Consider the following 19327-nt stretch of genomic DNA (forward strand, 5'->3'; position numbering starts at 1 on the left):
TATCACATCTATATTTGCCTGGGAAATAGATATACAGCAGGGAAGAAAAAGATTTAGGAGTAGAGTAATAAAAGTTCTTAGTTTCTGGGGTCACATATGGGACACTAACATGTGATACCGCTACGGACATATTGGGAAGAGAAAATCAGAGCTATCTCTTTGATACCACAGTATAAAATAACATGGTTTCTTTCAACTTTCAAGACCGTTTGCTCATCATTATCATTCATGTTTTGTATTACTCAAATTATACTACAGAACAACTAAAAAAGTTATCCATAGCCAGAAAAGTTTACAAAAAGATAGACCAGTGAAATAATCACAGAAACAAGATCCAAAGTTTATGAGATTTGGTTATATTTGCATTTTCAGAATACTATTCGGTGCTGCTCTCTCTCTCTCTCTCTCTCTCTCTCTCTCTCTCTCTCCCTCCACTATTTGCTCCAGATATAGCCATCATTTTGTTCTTTCATGCCTTCTCTCTTTTCATTCCCATTTCCCCAATCTATCATTTTTCAGCTCCACTTTCATGGTCTCCCTTGAATCCTTGATTAATTCTAGATTCTACTACAATTAGCCCTGCACTGTAATTTAAAGTTGCTCCATTCTCAATATATCACCTTCATTCCCAAACAAATATGAAGATCATGAGGAGTATTCTAGGGGCAAGGCTGCTAGAGGATCAACTTCCACCACCACTAATGTGGGCAGGGGCGCCACCTAAAGTAGTGGTGGACTCATCAAGTAGTAGTCGGTACACACGTAGGTCGATTGAGACACTGGTGGTTGTTCTAGCAGTGATCACAATAGTGGGTGTCCTTGCAGGGTTCGTTGCTCGATTATGTGGTGGAAGGCATCTTGGTGACAATGGTGAGTATGACATAGAAGGATGGGTGGAGAAGAAGTGCAGGAGTTGCATTGATGGTGGAGTTCCGCCACAACCTACACCTGCACCGCAGCCGAAGCCTCCAGCAACAGAGGAAGCAAAGAAGTGAAGCATGGAAGTAGAAATAGCCTTGTTAACATTTACGACATTGTGCAATGTGTAAGAATTAAAGTAGGAATTTTAGTGTAAAACCATGTTATGATGTGAGTTCCACCTAATGTGATATGACTTTGCTTTTCAATTGAACTGGTTTGTTTTAAATCCTTCTGTTGTGTTTATGGCCTCTAAATCTGTAGTTCCATCCACCTGACAGACCGTCGCTAGTGAGATCTCACTCATTTAGTGGTTTTGATAGAATAAATGTTAAATCGAAAATTTTAAGCTTTGCAAAGTAATAAGATTCGAACAAAAATATTAGACATCTTCACGTACTCATTGCTAATTAGTTTTAGGATAACGCCGGAGTTTTACATTCTTTATTACACCATAGATATATACTAGACTTTCATCTGCAGGACTGTACATTACTACAAATATGAAACATGCAATAGCATCCGTAACATAAATCTAATCTAGTTAAAAACTTCATCAAAACCATTGTTTTGCTTGTTGTCTGCCATTATTTGCCATTTGGTACATTTAGATCAGTTTAATCACATTGTCCTTCCCCAGCGGGCCGTGGGGCCATTTGTATCTTTTTCTTTTTTCTTTTTCTTTTTTTGAGCACATCATTTGCTTTCAGGTCTACTTGATCATTAGTAATTGCTGGGTGCCGTAGCTGTGCTTTTATTCTTCTTTTTAGGACTATTCATATACTATACTTTGACCGTTGTGGCTTTTTAAAAGCTGATCGACCGCTATGGCTCTTCAAAAGCTGACCTTCAGGCTTCAGCATGCTTATGCTTCTTTCAGTCACTCATCCCACCCCTTTTTTTTTTTCTGTAAGAAAAAGACCAACGAATTATATTGAGCAACTAATGTGTACAATGAGAAGCAACTAAGTTATTTATAACATCAACAGGGACATGCCCGCTCCATAACAAATTAAATGAAGAATGTAAAGCAAGTTTAGCAAAATTATGAGCAGCCATATTGGCTTGATACCTGAAATCAGCGCAGAAGAACTCACCACTCAAGGGAATCCACCCAAGAGAAAAGAGTTGACAGATTGTGCTCATCACTCCAAGAATCCACCAAGAAGATAAGAGCGATACTTACCACTCTAGGAATCCACCGAAGATATAATAAGAGTTTGGATAGCAAAAGGGAAGAACTTCTCCTCCAATATAATTGTTATTACTGATAATGATTTAAGTCTGCCTACATCTGAAAAGAAAACTTCCTTCTATAGGAGATGGGGAAATTAGAAAGACTAATTATTCAAACTTAAAATTAATGGTTTAGCCTTTGACTGCAGCTTCACCAAGGTTCCTTAATCCCAAGGTTTGGGAGTACTCCATATCCAAGTTAAATGCTCCATAGGACTCATTTCCTTCAATCAATGTTGCTAATCCTCGGTCACATCTAGGTTCAGAGTCATCATTGGTGTCATTCGCTTCCACTGCGGGTGAACTCGTAATTGATTTCATCATCCATGAGTTCGAATAATTAAAATCGAATTCATCCAAGAGCTCATAATGTAGCCATCCTATCTTTTTACTTCTGTTTGTTTCCTTTGTCATGTTGACAAATAACATCCTGGCATAGTAGCCACTGAATTCAATCATTTCAAGAAATTTTTTGGTACATAAATATCGGATAATGCATTAAGCTTCAAAACTCGAAACATTTTTCGCATTCAAATTGTTGTTAATGAAAGCTTGTATAAAATCACCCCAAATCGGATCATGATATTAAAATTCAAATGTAATGGAGCAATGTGATGTATGTGAAAACACAACTTTAGTTTCTAAATCTACACCACTGTGCTTACAAACCAAGAATGCACCATGATTCTTACCTTGTTGAATAAAAGTTTCTCATCCAAACCACTAGTTGGTGAAGATAAAAATTCTCTGAGCATGCAAGTACTTTGTTCGAAAAATTGAATTCACTGTCTCCATTTTCAACATCGTAGAAATATTTTTTTTAGGGGGGGGGGTTGGTGGTGTTAGTGTGAGTCATAGTTCCCTATTAGGAATAGACTAACAAGGGAATATATTGTTGTAACTACTTACCTTGTATATGTTGTGTAGTACAGTAGTACGCAATAGTTGTAGTACGATTGTAATCTGTTTATATACACCACAGAATGGGTGTAATAATTAGGACTGGGCATAAACCGGTTTTTCAAACCGCACCGACCGAACCGAACCGAATTTTCCAGTTCGGTAACCGCATTGTGATCAAAACGACGTCGTGCAGGAAGAGAACCGCACCGAACCGCTTCACTGCGGTGCGGTTTCGGTTCATGGCTGCGAACCGCCCGCATTGAACCGCATCGGACCGAATTAATATTATTATATATAATTATTATTTTTAATGATTTATATATATATATATATATATATAATATCATTAAGTTACCCTAGCTTTACCTATCGCCGTTTCCTTCATTTTTCATTTTTTCCCTCATCTTTCGATCTCTCCAGTCTCCAATCTCCATCATCGCTCACAGTGTGAGCCTTACACAACTACCACCACCGTCGGTTTTTCAATCGAAACTGACCCATCGAGAGGGCCTGAAGATCCTGCGATCGAGAAGGCACGACAGTTACCTAATCGAAAAGAGGACACGACAGTTACCTAATCGAGAAGGCCTGAAGATCCGGCTATCGTGAGCGGCGGAGTTACGGTGGTCTACGGGCCTGCGGTGGCGGTGGTCTCGCATGACTCAGCTTCTCTCAGCGCCTCTCTCTCGAGTATCTCAGTCACTCAGCTTCTCTCATGGCTAGAACCCCATCGCCGGTAAGGATCGAGTTCCCTTCTCTTCTCAGTTCTCTCACTTCTCTGTCTCTGTCGATTTTTTTCTTTTTCCAGTTCAAAACCAGATTATGTCAGTTGTGGTTAATTATTCTCATTATGTCTTTTGCTATTGAGGGTCTCCTCGAAATTGTTGTGTAAGTTTCCTAACAAGTCAATGTTCGAGGAGAGGTTCAAGACCGGAAAGAACAGGTGGTTCTTCGCCAAGCTCAGGTTCTGAGCAGAACGGCGTCGTCTCTCTGGAAAATGGTTTATGGCTTTTTCTTCCAGTTGATTTTGGTATTTACTGTTTTTGAAATAGAACTTGTGTGGAAGACTATTATTATGATGGATTTGACATGTATCTTAAACTTCATGGATGAGTTGTGAAAGGGTATTATAGCCTAGGTTATCTACTTGCTGGTGAATCATGGACACTGTGATAGATATGTCTTACATATAACATTCTATTAGAACCATGAGTAAGTTTGTAATATTTATTGTTGAAGTTTCGGAAAACTCAGGTACATCCCAGTTTGATTTTGGGGATGGTCAGTGACCATCCTAAGACTTGTATGGATTTCTTGTCACATCATTTTCCCCTGTTAATTTTTGTCTTGCATTTGCGTCATTTGGGAACATCTTCTGGTTTCGCCTTGAGCTAGAATGAATTTTGATTACTGCAATTGGTGCAATGGCTTATAATGCAACAGAAGACTAGTTTTTTCAAGCTTCATCATGCAGATTTGATCACTTCTTTTTTTCATTCTTTTCTGCACACCTTAACCTTGTTAAGTGAGTTAAGTTTTAAGGTTTGCCTTGAGATGTTCTGATTTTTGGTCTGGGAAGTTTTCTAATTAGCCGGAGAGGTAATCTGAGTTTGGATTGGAAATGGAAAAAGAAGGTCACTCACAATCTGTGTTCAAAACCAGTTGATACTTTGATGAGATTATGACTTATGAGAGTGTGATGACTGATGTGACTAGTTTGCTGCAGAGTTGATTGAATTTCATTGTTTTTCATGGCTACTTGCAGATAATGGAAGGGATTTCCTCAACTCCGACATCTACACCAGCTGGAACTGTAGACTCTAGCATCGGGACGACCCCTGCACTGAGTCCAAGTGCTGCAGTTGTTCAAAGTGATGCTCCAATACCACCACGTCCACCACTTCCCCCACAAGGTGAAGAACAAGACGGAACAAGCAAGCGGAAGAATAGCTCAATTGTGTGGCAGCATTTCGAGAAATGCAAGAATCCAGATGGGAGTTTCATGAAGCCAGGGCGTTCAAAGTGCAAGTACTGCTCCCAAACCTATGCAAGCGACTCCAGAAGCAATGGCACAACAGCAATGAGGACACATGTGATGTTCCAGTGCAGGAAATCACCAATTTATGCCCCGAATAAGAGGCAGAAGTACTTGACATTTGATTCGGCAGATTCTGGAGGTAAATTAATTGCTGTTGCTTATGATAAGACAACTTCTAAGCTAGCTTGTGCGAAAATGGTGGTTCGTGATGAATTGCCATTTTCTTTTGTTGAGAATGAAGGGTTTAGAGAATTCATGAAGGTGACTCAGCCTCAATTTAAGCCACTTTCTAGGAGACCAATAGCTAGAGCCATTTGGAAGCTTTACGAGGCTGAGAGGGAGAGAATTAGGGGGTTTTTAGCTTCTAGTCATCAAAGGGTTTCACTCACAATGGATACTTGGACAAGTATCCAAAACATTAACTACATGGTGTTGACCGCTCACTTCATAGACTCTAGTTGGAAGCTACACAAGAGGATTTTAAACTTTTGTGTGATTCCAAATCACAAGGGTAAAACAATAGGCAAGCTGGTTGAATCTTTTTTGATTAAGTGGGGGATCGATAAGGTTTTTAGCATTGTTGTAGATAATGCAAGTCCAAATCAGGTGGCCCTAGATTACATGAAGGAGAAGATAGGAAATTGGAATCAGTTGGTGTTGGGAGGCAGCTTTTTGATTTGTAAAATAGCTGTGTTTTGCATTGTTAATTCTGTGATCATTTATAAGGATATGAATCTGTAGTTTCTTTGGATTTGTAAGATAGCTTTCTGATTTGGATGGGTTTATTTATTTTTCTGCTTTGCACTTGTTGGGAATTTGATGGACAGATGGAGGGGAATCTGCTGTTAGTGACACTGAGGAATGAAGTGAAGGAGTTGGATTGCTTGGAGGAAGCTTGAAGTCGGCACTTGGCAACTCTTAGTTTAGCACTTTGGCATTTGTTTGCTTGTTGGACTACCATTTTATTTTGGTCTGTAATTTGGCACCATTATGAACTCCCATTCTCAGTTTCCCACTTTCTGCATTTGGTTAATTTGAAGTTTTGAACTTTAACAAATGCTTTGTATTAGTGTAATTCACTAATTTGAATCTATTCAGACCGATTGTATTAGTAGTTCTGTAGTTGGTTTGTAGAAGTTTCAGTTTTTAGTTGATTTTTCTATTATTTTCAAGTCTGCAGGTTTTCAAATTTCCAGGTTTTGGTTGCATGTTTTAGTATGCGGTTTGGGTGCAAACCGCACCGCACCGCACCGATAAAACAGTGCAACCGAAAATGCAGTCCAAACCATTTTAAAGCGGTTGCGGTTTGTAAAATAGGCCTACCGAATAATGCGGTGTGGTTGTGGTTCCGGGCCCAAACCGGCCCGAACCGCACCGCGCCCAGCCCTAGTAATAATATATCTGAAAATTCATTCTCTCAATCTCATTATATTTGACTTGGTATCAGAGCAAATATCCGAGAGGATTTTGTCTCTTGTTTTTTCAGTTCGACGAATTAATTCAAAAACCCCATTGTTAGGGTTAATGTCCTCTTAGATGGCATTACTTTCTCGTCGTTATCTGTCACACATCGACATCAATCCAAGAACGACCAACCAGAACGCCGTCTTCTTCTTGGACTTCGATGTTGCCAGACAAGCCTTCTCCATCCCACGACCAGACCGGCTTCATCTGCCTCTGTTCAGATCGCCTTCGTCTTCCTAAGTTCAGTCTCAATAGTTGGCTTTGGGCACCAGAGAACTTCTCCAGATCTTTTTCCTCCACTACACCATCCTGTCACCTGCTCCAGTTTCCGGCGTTGCTTCAGTCTCCAGACGCAGTTGCTGCACCAATTTCCAGCGATACGTCAGTCTCCAGTCGGCCCAGACGCAGTCGCTCAGTTCATACCAGAACATGCACTGTTCCAGTTCACCTTGTCAAACCAGATCGAGCACCCAAATCGCCGTCACTCTCCGTCACTTTCCGTCAGAACAACCAAATTCGTCACTGCCCAGTCCGCTCATTCCTTCAATCTTCTGTGTCAGTTCTTATTCCCAGCGTCGTCTCTTGATCACGCACTAGACCGGTGTTAGCTCTTGATTACTGTTTTTGTCCAGATAGGCGTCGGTTTCATCTGTTCAAGGTCGACGTCGTCCAAGCAACAAGTTAACCTGTGCAACAGGTTTCCAAAAAAAAAAAAAAAATTGGAGTCTCCTGTTCTTCTTATTTCTGCTGCGTACCTTGAGATTTGTGTGTTTTTTCTCTATTGTATTATTGCAATGGGTGGTGATGAGAGTAAAGGTCAGAGTTCCAAGGTCAATGATGTCCAGAAGGTTGAGGTGTCTGTTCGAAGTTTAGATGGCGGTTCTTTTGGGGATTGTGGTAAGATTGGTATGGCTTTAAAGGTTTCTAACTTTGTTGGTTCTGATAGATTATTGATTCTGGTGCCTCCGATCATATGACTTATGATAAATCGTATTTTACTGACTTGTCTTCCCCACCAGTGTCCTATGTCACCAATGCCAATGGTGAGGCTTTTCTTGTGTTAGGGTCCGGTTCAGTGCGTATTACTCCCACTTTAGAGCTTCATAATGTGTTATATGTACCTGACTTGTCTCATCACTTGATATCTGTTCCACAATTGAATACTGAGTCTAAATGCTCCGTAACCTTTTATCCTATGTATGTGATTTTTCAGGATCTTCTCACCAGGGAGATAGTCGGTCGGGGGTATCTAAGGGGCAGGTTGTTCTATCTGGATCAGACATACGTGGGAGAGAAACCAAAAGCATAGTCCCGAGTCGCTTTGACTTCGAATTCTGATAAGATAAGTGAAATTTGGTTGTGGCATCGCCGTTTAGGGCATCCTTCTTTTAGCCCTATGAAAACAATCATGCCTACTCTGTTTATTGGTGTGAATGAGTCTGCTTTATATTGTCAAACATGTGTTTTGGCCAAGAGTCTACTCTGTTTTGTCAAGCACCAGTCTCTATGGCCGAAAATGATGTTGAAGACACAACTATCCCTCCTACCATTGCTTCTACCCCTGACCCACAGCTTCCTGGTACTGAAGATCACTCATTTGAGGTATGTCCACCCACTAGTACTAGTAGTAATGAGTCTAATGTTGGGCAATATGTGTTACCAAAATAGGACCACTCGGGGTCAATCAGCCAAAAGATATGAACCTACCCTTACTGCCAAATCAAAATGCCCAGTAGCCAATTATATGTCCACTAAGAGGTTGTCTAAGTCATATGAATCTTTTGTGAATCAAATATCTGCTGTATCAGTACCTAACAAAGTGCAGGATGCATTTGGGGGATCCAAAGTGAAGGCAATAGAGGAAGAGATGGAGGCGTTGCAGAAGAGCAATACTTGGCAACTTGTGCCTCCACCATAAGGCAAGAAGGCTGTAGGTTGTCGTTGGGTGTTTACGGTGAAGCATAATGCAGATGGATCAGTGAATTGATACAAAGCACGCCTTGTAGCAAAGGGGTTTACTCAGACGTATGGTATAGACTACGATGAAACGTTTGCTCCTGTTGCCAAGATGAACACTATTCGGATTCTGCTCTCATTTGCTGCTAGTTTAAATTGGCCACTCCGACAGTTTGATGTCAAGAATGCATTTCTTCATGGAGAGTTAGCTGAGGAAGTGTACATGAGCCTTCCACTTGGGTATGTAGTTGCTTCTCCTGGTGATTTTGTATGCAGATTGAGAAAATCTTTGTATGGTCTTAAACAGTCACCTCGTGCTTGGTTTGGAAGATTTTCACAGTTCATGCGGGAGGTTAGTTACAGACAGAGCAACTCAGACCATACCTTGTTCCTTAAGCATCAATAAGGGAAGGTAACAGCTCTAATTATTTATGTGGATGATATAGTAATCACTGGCAATGATACTGTTGAGATAGATAGACTGCAGAGACAGCTAGCCTCTGAGTTTGAGATGAAGGACTTGGGTGAACTTAAGTACTTCTTAGGAATTTAGGTAGCCAGGGGGAGAGAAGGAATCTATCTGTGCCAGAGGAAGTACATTCTTGACTTGCTGACAGAGACAGGTTTGTTGGATTGCAGACCTGTTGATACTCCTATTGAGCAGAACCATTGTTTAGCTAAGTATCCAGATCAGGTACCTACTGATCGAGCTCGCTATCAGAGGTTGGGTGGGCGCTTGATTTATTTGGCTCATACTAGACCAAATGTTGCATATGCAGTGAGTTTGGTGAGTCAGTTCATGCATAACCCGAGTGAGAGTCATATGGATGCTGTTATGTGAATTTTGAAGTACTTAAAGTCAGCTCCAGGAAGGGGAGTACTGTTTTCTAAACACAACAACATTCTTGAGGTTTGTGGCTTCACATATGCAGATTGGGCTGGAAACATTATAGACAGGAGGTCAACATCGGGTTACTTTACCTTTGTGGGAGGTAATTTGGTTACATGGAAGAGTAAGAAACAAAAAGTTATGGCATGATCTAGTGCTGAGGCTGAGTATAGGGGTATGGCTCACGGAGTGTGTGAATTGTTGTGGTTGAGAAATTTGTTATGTGATTTGGGTTTCAAACTTAAGAGTACCATGTAGTTGTATTGTGACAACAAAGTAGCCATTGACATATCACAGAATCCAGTACAGCATGATCGTACTAAGCATGTGGAGGTTGATCGTCACTTTATAAAGGAGAAGCTAGATGCCAAAATTATTAGTTTTCCTTTTGTTCCAACTGAAGAGCAACTTGCAGATCTACTTACCAAAGGAGTTTCATGGAAGGCGTTTTGTGACTCACTAAGCAAGTTGGGCATGGTTGATGTATAGACTGACAACTTGAGGGGAGTGTTAGTGTGAGTCATAGTTCCCTATTAGAAATAGACTAACAAGGAAATATATTGTTGTAACTACTTACCTTGTATATGTTGTGTAGTACAGTAGTACACAATAGTTGTAGTACGTTGTAGTACGATTGTAATCTGTTTATATACACAACAGAATGGGTGTAATAATATATCTGAAAATTCATTCTCTCAATCTCATTATATTTGACTGGGGGAGGGTCTCAAATCCAATCAATTTGAACATTATCCTCATGCTCAATTTCTAACTCAAATGGAAACAAATGGCTTATCTTTTCATTTGAATCTCCATTGAATTCAATAGGTTCTTTGACCTTAAAATTGAACTCTTCAATGTCCTCAAGCTCGTATTCCTTTGTACAAGAGCCTCTTGTAATTTCAAGCCAATTTTGAAATCTTGGTGTTCCAATCTTTAAAAAATCGATCTTGGACCTTTGAGATGAACAACATTGATGCTTCAATTGCCTCTCGCCTTCTGTCTCATGATGAGGATACTCACTTCTTGATCCACCATGCTTCCAACGAGTTTCTTGGCGGTCAATTAGCAAGTTAAGTTTATCTACTTGTCTTTGAAATGCATGAAGTTCTTCAATGTCATGAAGGTCTCTTTCATGAGTCAGAGACACTTCACCATGTCCCCCATGTCGACCTCATCCATGACCAACCATCATGAAAGGGTGCTGCAGGTTTTGCTCTGACACCTTAACTGATACCTAAAATCACAATGGAAGAATCTCACACTCAAGGGAATCCACCCAAGAGAAAAGAGTTGACAAGCTCAATCAATTTGTACATTATCCAATCAATTTGAACATTATCCTCATGCTCAATTTCTAACTCAAAAGGAAATAACTGGCTTATCTTCACATTTGAATCCCTATTGAATTCGATAGGTTCTTTGACCTCCAAATTGTACTCTTCAATGTCCTCAAGCTCATATACATTCGTACAAGCGCCTCTTGTAATTTCAAGCCACTTATGAATTTCAATAAATCAATCTTGGACCTTTGAGATGAATGACATTGATGCTTTGATTGCCTCTCCCCTTCCGTCTCATGATAAGGATACTCGCTTCTTGATCCACCATGCTGCCTATGGCGTTCAATTAGCAAAGAAAGTTTCTTAACTTGTCTTTGAAGTGCATGAAGTTCTTCAATGTCATGAAGGTCTCTTTCATGAGTCAGAGACACTTCACCATGTCCCCCATGTCAACCTCATCCATGACCAAAACCATCATGAAAGGGTGCTGCAGGATTTTCTCTGACACCTTAACTGATACCGAAAATCACAGTGGAAGAGTCTCACACTCAAGGGAATCCACCCAAGAGAAAAGAGTTGACAAGCTCAATCAATTTGTACATTATCTGATCAATTTGAACATTATCCTCATGCTCAATTTCTAACTCAAAAGGAAATAAATGGCTTATCTTCACATTTGAATCCCTATTGAATTCAATAGGTTCTTTGACCTCCAAATTGAACTCTTCAATGTCCTCAAGCTCGTATTCCTTTGTACAAGCGCCTCTTTTAATTTCAAGCCACTTGTGAGATCTTGGTGTTCCAATCTTCAACAAATCGATCTTGGACCTTTGAGATGAACGTCATTGATGCTTCGATTGCCTCTCCCCTTCTATCACATGATAAGGATAGTCGCTTCTTCATCCACCATGCTTCCTTCAAGTTTCTTGGAGTTCAATTAGCAAAGAAAGTTTCTCAACTTGTCTTTGAAGTGCATGAAGTTCTTTAATGTCACAAATGTCTCTTTCATGGGACAACTTCACTCTAGTCACTAGCCCTGTCTTTGGCATCCTCCCATGTAGTTAAGGTCATGACTTCGGGCATGGCATATATATGTAATGGATAGACTACTTGAAAATGAAAATATCTCTTCTGCTCAGAAATGAAATGTTCCAAATGTTCCTGTAACTTTTTAATCCATTGGACCATGTCGTGAGATAGTTTGGTGCATATCCAGTGTGGGCGTTAGAGCATTGAGAGGACCTTTCCCTATTACTAGAGGACAGGGAAAGACGCACCTTTGGTGTACCAATTATCATGCCAACGGTAAACGCTAGGTAGCTAAGTGCAGAGTGGATAACTGTTGGGACTATATGATTCATAAAAAAAGGGGATGATAGCTACTTTTTTCTACATAACAGGATTATTAGTCACTCGTTGGATTTATTTGGGTCAGAGATACTTCACCATGCCCTCCATGTCGACCTCATCCATGACCAACCATCATGAAAGAGTGCTGTAGGTTTTGCTCTGATACCATAACTGATACCGAAATTCAAAACGGAAGAAACTCACACTTAAGGGACTCCACCCAAGAGAAAGAAGTTGACAAATTGTGCTCACCAGTCACCACTGACAGGAACCGCCCCGGATTTCACATTGAAAATCCAAAGTGGCCTTGCGGGCCCACCTCAGAAGAAATTCTACCAAAAATTTGTCAGAACTCCCTCTAAAAGTAGACTACCCAAAAACCTGTAGAAAGACATTTACACTTCTAAAATAATCCACCTTTATTCTTCTAAAGCCACCATGCTCCCTATATCACAACATCTCCCATTTCACAAACAATTCTGAACTTAAGAATATTAATCTCATAGGTTATCAGAGCAATCTAATGTACAGGCGTACAAGAGAATAGAATACTACTACAAAAATTGAATCAGACGACGGCTAAAAACCGTCGTCTGATATAGAGGCAAAGTGTCGTCTATCGAGGCACCGTCTGATGAAGATCGATTGTAGGGAACCGTCGTATGAAGGGCTTGGCAGCATGGCGCGCAGCATGTCGGCAGCATGTCGACAGCATTAGCTGTTGCGTGACTATTCTTCAGACGACGGACGACTTTAGAAACTGTCGTGTGAAGGCAATTCAGAGGTCACTTTATTTTATACCCGTTGTGTGAGTAAAACTCACACAACGCTCTTTACAAAGCATCCGTGATCTGTTTTTAACTCAGACGACAGTTTTTATTTTGTGGCTAGTGTGAATATTGTGTACATATGACAGTTTTTTTTTGTGGTTATTGTTGTCCTAATACAATGATTCAATGCATTATATGTGCTGGAACTGGAATAAAAAATGACCAAATTAATAGTAAGTGATCATTATATAAAAGAGATTGTTATAATTCACATCATGCATCCTTGGATCCTGCTCGTTACTAACATATTCTAGCCATCTATCTCCTGCAAACTACTCGGATTTAACACTCGTTGACAAAAGGATTGGATTTCCTCAACTCATCTTACAATTATCTACCCCTCTGTTCCTTCAAGCTTCAAGCCAATCAGTTGATTCACCTAAGACCCAAACTCATCAGGAAGCTCATTGAATACTGCCTGGCAAAAACGAGATATCATGGCAGCCATGGCTTTCTCATAGTCTATTCCCCTTTACTGAAAGTAAAATTGCTGGTCTTCACCAATTTTGGAGGTACTGGCTTCGTGTTCAATGCGAGCTGTAGGATTCTTGACCTGTTAACAAGTACAGAATGATTTCATTGAGGAATAAAGACTAATAGTATATTCCATGATAGTTTTACATTACACGAGCACTAATTGGAAGAAAAGCAACAACAAAATGGGAAGAACACAACGATTATTTTGGCAAGGGAACTGCAAACAGCAAATAAGATATCACCAAGGGTACCACGTATTCATCGTACACAGCCGCCATTTTCTTTCATTCTCAAGTCCCATATACTCAGCAACAACATATTGTATTATGCTAAACAAAATCGTGTAAAAATTATGTGATCAACAAGTAGGAATCGGGATACCATTTTGTTATGAGATCACTGAGAGGCTATGCCACTGAAATTCTGAACTGCCTCGGAACATGACGGTTACAATTTTCAACTGACTTGTTTAAATTTTCCAGGTTTTGACTATTACAGATTGCAGCAAAGCAAATGAAATTTTGTTAACCATCTGGTAAGCATCACAAACAAGCAACCTTGATACAAAACCCCAGGCTCATCATGCCTTCTATCTTTAAGAACCAAATCATCACACAATAGGCAAAGTTGTATTACATTACAGAACATACACAATCATAACGCCATAAATAAAAGAGACAAGGTCAAAGACAATTACCTCAATGTATGGGTAGGTGTTGGCAGCTGCATTATCTCCAATAATCATTAAATCACACTGCAGCTTTGTACCTCATTAGCATAACTCTGAAGTAAACTTCACTGCAAAAGCTATTTGGGATCTGTCCTGATAGCTTGTTAAAGCTAAGGTCTCTGCAAAAAAGTGAAAAAACCAATAAAAGTTTAGTTAGTATAAAAACAAAACCAGCCTTCACCTCCCTTCAATCACAATACAGCACCATTAGTATGCTTAACAAATCCCACTACTATACTGAAAATATGTAAGTCAACCGGAATCAGCTTCTCCAGCTAGAACAATAATGCATTGCTTTTCCAAAAGCGACAACCATATGTTCAGAAATATATTTAATCTCTCACAACTGATTAGGAAACAAGTGGATGATTAAGAATCATTTTAAGGAAGAAAAAAAATCGAAACTTAAAGCATAAGTAATCAAAGTGGTAAAGTGACACTTTGATTGATTACAACTTTGATGGGCTATTTGTAACAAAACCAGAAGTATCCAATAAACAATCACTGCTGAATTATCTATGAGTTTGAGGTTACATTGAAAGCGAAAAGCGGAAGAAGGTGAGAGATTTTACTTGGCATAGTAGGCTGCAATGGCAGCAAGATAGACACTGTGGATCCATCTAGGAGAAGTACTGTGAAGTGCAACCTTCCATAGCTGAACATGTTTCACCATGAACTTGTAAGACCTCTCCATATTATTTAAAGGCCAACCTGTGTACTCTTTCCGCACATGCTTCACAAATACCTGAAGCATCACATAAACAACTCATTAAACAAGGAAACCACAGAAACAGGAAAAGCAAAAAAAAAAACAAAAAACTTCAAGAACAAAGAATCAAGCTTTAAAGCGCGCTATTCTCCATAGAAAGTTCAAAACTTTGAATCAAAACCACTGTATCATTCACCAAAATCACATAAAAGAAAAGGACAAATGCTAGCTCAACACAGAACAAAAAGTCAGCTACAAGATTTCAGCTCTCAAAAAGCTCAAAACTTTGAAATCAAAACCATCACATCATTCTCCAAAACCTCAGAAAAGACACAAAAGCAAATTAAAAACCCAGATGTGTAATCCAAAACCCAATTTAGAATCATACCCTGTATTCGTCTCCAACCGAAACGCATCCCTGATGGCCTCGGCGGAAGCTCTATGTCAGCCGCCGGTATCACTTATCAAAATCAAAACGTTCTTGGTCCTTTTAGCACCAATCTGCACAAGCTCCATAGTCCCCTCATCGTCGTCACTCTCAACTTTTCTGTGATGGTGGTGGTTATGACCGTTGTTGTTCTTGAGATAACTGCTTAGGTAAGAAACCCCTTCGACCCTCTCAAACACTTTCTCTGTTATGGACTTTCTCGGCCACGCAACGGACATCATCATTCTCCGGTGACCGTTAAAGGGTCGAACTTGCTACATCTCTCCACATGATCAGATCATTTAATAGCTACCCAATTCTCTCCAGACGACCCCGTCATCATTATCCACTATCAACACAAACACAAACATAAATCATAAAAAAAAAAAAAATAAATAAAAAACCAAAGAAATCGAGGAAGACTTCTACAAAGATTGAAAGAAAGAGGTCGGGACTGACTTGTAGATGAAGTTGGGGAGGGCACACAAGGGACCAAACTCATCGGGCATTTCAAACCGGTCGGCGAGATGGGTCTTGGACTTTCTTGGATTGGGCGAAGGCGAGAGTAGCAGTAGCTCGTGCAGAGGGAGCAAAGCTGAAGATTTGCGAGACGGAGATAAAGGTGATTGAATGAGACCCAAGGAGCGAAGCTGAAGATTTGCAAGTCGCAAGGCCGATTTGGTTCGGGATGGAGGCTCCAAACGAGAATGGTGATGATGATAGGAGGCGGTGAAGCTGTCGAATCCATGAGATTGAAATGGAGGAAAGGCGCTTCTAATCGAGTCGCTGAAGGTGGTAATGGATCAGAGAGAGATTGCCAAGGAGAGAGCATCTTTGCTTGACTGCTCGAAGAATTCTTGGATGTCCTCCATGTTTATGTTGGCTCTTCACGCATTACTGCACTTCTTTTCTCCGAGCCCAGACCGAAACCTTCAGCGAGATCTTGGGGATTTGAAAATTGACGATTTGAAATTTAGGGATCCAGACGAGGATGGTGGGGATTTGAAAATTGAAAGCCTAGAAATTTGAGGGAAAGAGTGTGGGTTTGGCCATAGGTTTTGGTTTTAGAGAGACGCTGTCGAGAGAGGAAGGAAGTTTGGGTTTTGGTCCTAGGTAGATATCGAGAGAGAGTGAGGAACTTTCGGTTTTTTGTTTTTGTTTTTGCTTAAGTGTTAGGGTTTTATGCCCGACCTATATCGATCTTGGCCAATTCCTATCAATTTCGATGGCGTTTGGCACCACAAACATGGTGGGAAACTTGCCGCTCAATTTTTTTAGGGTCATACAACAGTTTTGTCGTTAAACGTCTTCTGAACTAGTTCAAAATTTCATATCAGACGGCGAATTTTATAAAAACGACGTTTGAAAAAATAAAAATCAATCAGACGACTGAAAATTATGATGCGTCGTGTGAGAGGCGTCATCTGATTCAATTTTTGTAGTAGACAAGATAAAGGACCGATATTTTTATAATGCGGAAGCTATGACAGCTATGCCTCAACCCCAAGTACTCTCGACCTCAAGCTAAACTAGCCTGCAAACTGGGCATTTAAAACCAAAGGGCCCAGGGGAAAACATTTAAAAATCGTTAGAGTGAGTAGACGAAAAATAAGTAATTTCTAATGAATAAGTAAAACTTAATGTTTTCCCAAGTTATTCTCTAAAACCTCGCATGCAGTAACAATCTTGGATATACTTTTAATCATCATCTTTACTGCAATTTCTTAAAATCTCATCCTCAATCCTTTTTAAAACATCCTTTTCAAGAGGTTCTTTTGATGACTAGAAAGGACTGCTGTCTAGTCATCTCATGCTATCTGGGAGGGACTGCCACCCAGATGACGCATCGGAAGGGACTGCCAACCGGAATAGAGGCAATGGATAGAAGGGACTGCCAACTAACCACATGTAGTTATAAGGAACTGCCAACTAACTACCTCATGTCATCTGGAAGGGACTGCCAATCAAACTATTACCTAGAAGGGACTGCCAACTAGGTAATGCATGCATGCGCTGACTGATAGCCTCCTCAATAAACTGGAAAAAACCTCATTCAATTACTTGCTTTCGGAAAGAAACTCAATATTACTTCAATACATCATTAATAATTCACCGAAAGCATAACTCAGGATTATCTCGCTAACTCAAACTTCAATATCTCAATAAATCCTCGAAAGCATAAATCAAATACTCTATAAATCAATAAATGCTTTCGGGAAGAAATCTCAATCTAACTTCAAGGCTGATAAGTGCGGAGCTCAAAGCTCAATAAATCTCGATAATTCAATCATGCTCAAATATTCGATGAAACATTCGCACTTGTGAATCCTCATAAAAACCGATATTCGAAATCAATAATTCTCATAATATTTTCTTAATCAGTCACTTCCTGAAAATCATTTCCCAACTCAATAACTCATAAATAAATAGCTTGAAAAATCTATTGAAAGCCCTCGGGAAGGAAATCCTCTGAAAAATCCCGTAACTCATAGAGCATAATAAATCTCAAGAAATCAAGCTCATAAAATCATAACACTTAATAATTCAAATAATAAATTAAACCTCAACCGGAAAATAATAATATACTGCATGCACATTTAATTTAAAATAAATGTACACTCACAGTACAATTTAGGCGATCACGCATACGAGTTCCTTCATCGAGTAATAGCTCGGTATATCGTCCTGTACACAATTATAATTCGTGAATATCGATTCGGCAATTAAATACGATTCCTAAAATCAAATCCTCATAATCATATCTTTACTTCTTCTTGGATTCAACCCAATTTATACCACTAATACCAATTCGTTAATTTAAAGGTTCCAAGGCAGAACTGAGAGATATCCAACGGTCAGATTCTCGTAAATCTGTAATGGAATTCTAAATTCCGAAAATTTCATAATCAACACAACTTTTCTTCAATTCCAACCAAATTCACATTTACGGGCTCTACATCAATTATAGGATTTAATAGGCTAAAAATCGAAGTCAAAAAACTGCCCTACGTGCCTCCATGCACCATCAATTATAGGATTTTCTTAATCCCCACGCGCCGGCCGTCACCACCTTCGATGAACACCAAATTTTGGCAGCAGCAACATCACAACAGACCCAACAAGTTTCTCAACTACAGCACATTCCAATTTAACCTTTAAGTGCTCGAAATTGGCCGGTGAAGAAAACCTAGAAAATCCAAGAACCCTAGCTAGGATCGGGTTTTTGATCGATTCTCCCTCTACACTGCAAATCGTGGCTCAAGGCTAGGGGGAAAATGATCCTTAGCGAAAACCGCACCTTCAATGCTAGTTTGGTGGCCGGAGACGGTCGGAATCACCAGAAATCGACAAAACTTCCAAATTGCTACAGTGAGCTTCATGGCTCAAATCCGAGCTCCTTCGGCTGAGTCATCAAAAAACACCACCGCAGGTGTGACAAGGAGGAGGAGGCGAACTTGCTGGTGCCCGGATTCCGTCGTGGGGTGGCCGGAGGAGGAAGAAATCAGTGGAGGCAAAATCGGGCTGAAGAGGAGGAAAGGATCGGGGGAGAGGAGAGAGAAAGCTCGGTAAGTTTCCGAAAATGAAAACTTACCACAGTAGTTTCCACCTTTTATAGAAACTTGCTATGAATAGTAACTTTCGTATTTCGTTCATAACTTTCGCATACGAACTCCAATTTTTACGTACCACATATGCACTTGCTCAGTTTAACGACCTCTACAACTTTCATGAAGAAAATTTTCTCAAATTTTGACCCGACCAAAAAGCCAACTTTTAGGGCTAAAACGATAGTAAAAGTGAAAGTAAAGATCGTTCACCGTCCAAGTGACTAGTAAACTGGTGAATTCGGGTTTGGGACATCACAACTCCAAGGAATCCACAAAGATGATGAGCGATACTTGCCACTCTAAGAATCCACCTAAGAGATAAGAGTTTTGATAGCAAACGAGAAGAACTTCTTTCAATTTAATTGTTAATACTGATAATGATTCAAGTCTGCCCACATCTAAAAAGAGAAGTTTCTTCTATAGGAGAAGGAAGGGAAACTAGAAAGACTAATTATTCAAATGTTAAATTAAAGATGTGTTTAAGGAAAACTGAATTGGGAGATAATTGA

At 39.9% G+C, this 19327-nt stretch overlaps 1 protein-coding gene and 1 long non-coding RNA gene across 2 annotated transcripts; one reads left to right on the forward strand and one right to left on the reverse strand.

Annotated features, from left to right (window-relative positions):
* The first annotated feature begins 407 nt into the window (after window positions 1-407).
* LOC112191550 lies at window positions 408-1135 on the forward strand. The gene has a single exon (XM_024330913.2). The coding sequence runs from the start codon at window positions 639-641 to the stop codon at window positions 993-995; it is 357 nt and encodes a 118-aa protein (XP_024186681.1). The 5' UTR covers window positions 408-638; the 3' UTR covers window positions 996-1135.
* An 11896-nt stretch (window positions 1136-13031) lies between these two features.
* On the reverse strand, window positions 13032-14133 carry LOC112191256. The gene is made up of 2 exons (XR_002932874.2): window positions 14042-14133; window positions 13032-13420 (listed from the first exon to the last, which is right to left on the reverse strand). It is a non-coding gene; the product is annotated as an uncharacterized LOC112191256 (long non-coding RNA).
* Window positions 14134-19327: the final 5194 nt, after the last annotated feature.

This window comes from Rosa chinensis, chromosome 3, assembly GCF_002994745.2.
Source record: "Rosa chinensis cultivar Old Blush chromosome 3, RchiOBHm-V2, whole genome shotgun sequence".
In the NCBI taxonomy this organism is placed as follows: domain Eukaryota; kingdom Viridiplantae; phylum Streptophyta; class Magnoliopsida; order Rosales; family Rosaceae; genus Rosa; species Rosa chinensis.

Excerpts from the sequence above, each read along its gene's own strand:
- LOC112191550 (XM_024330913.2), top strand. The coding sequence starts at position 639 with ATGAAGATCATGAGGAGTATTCTAGGGGCAAGGCTGCTAGAGGATCAA.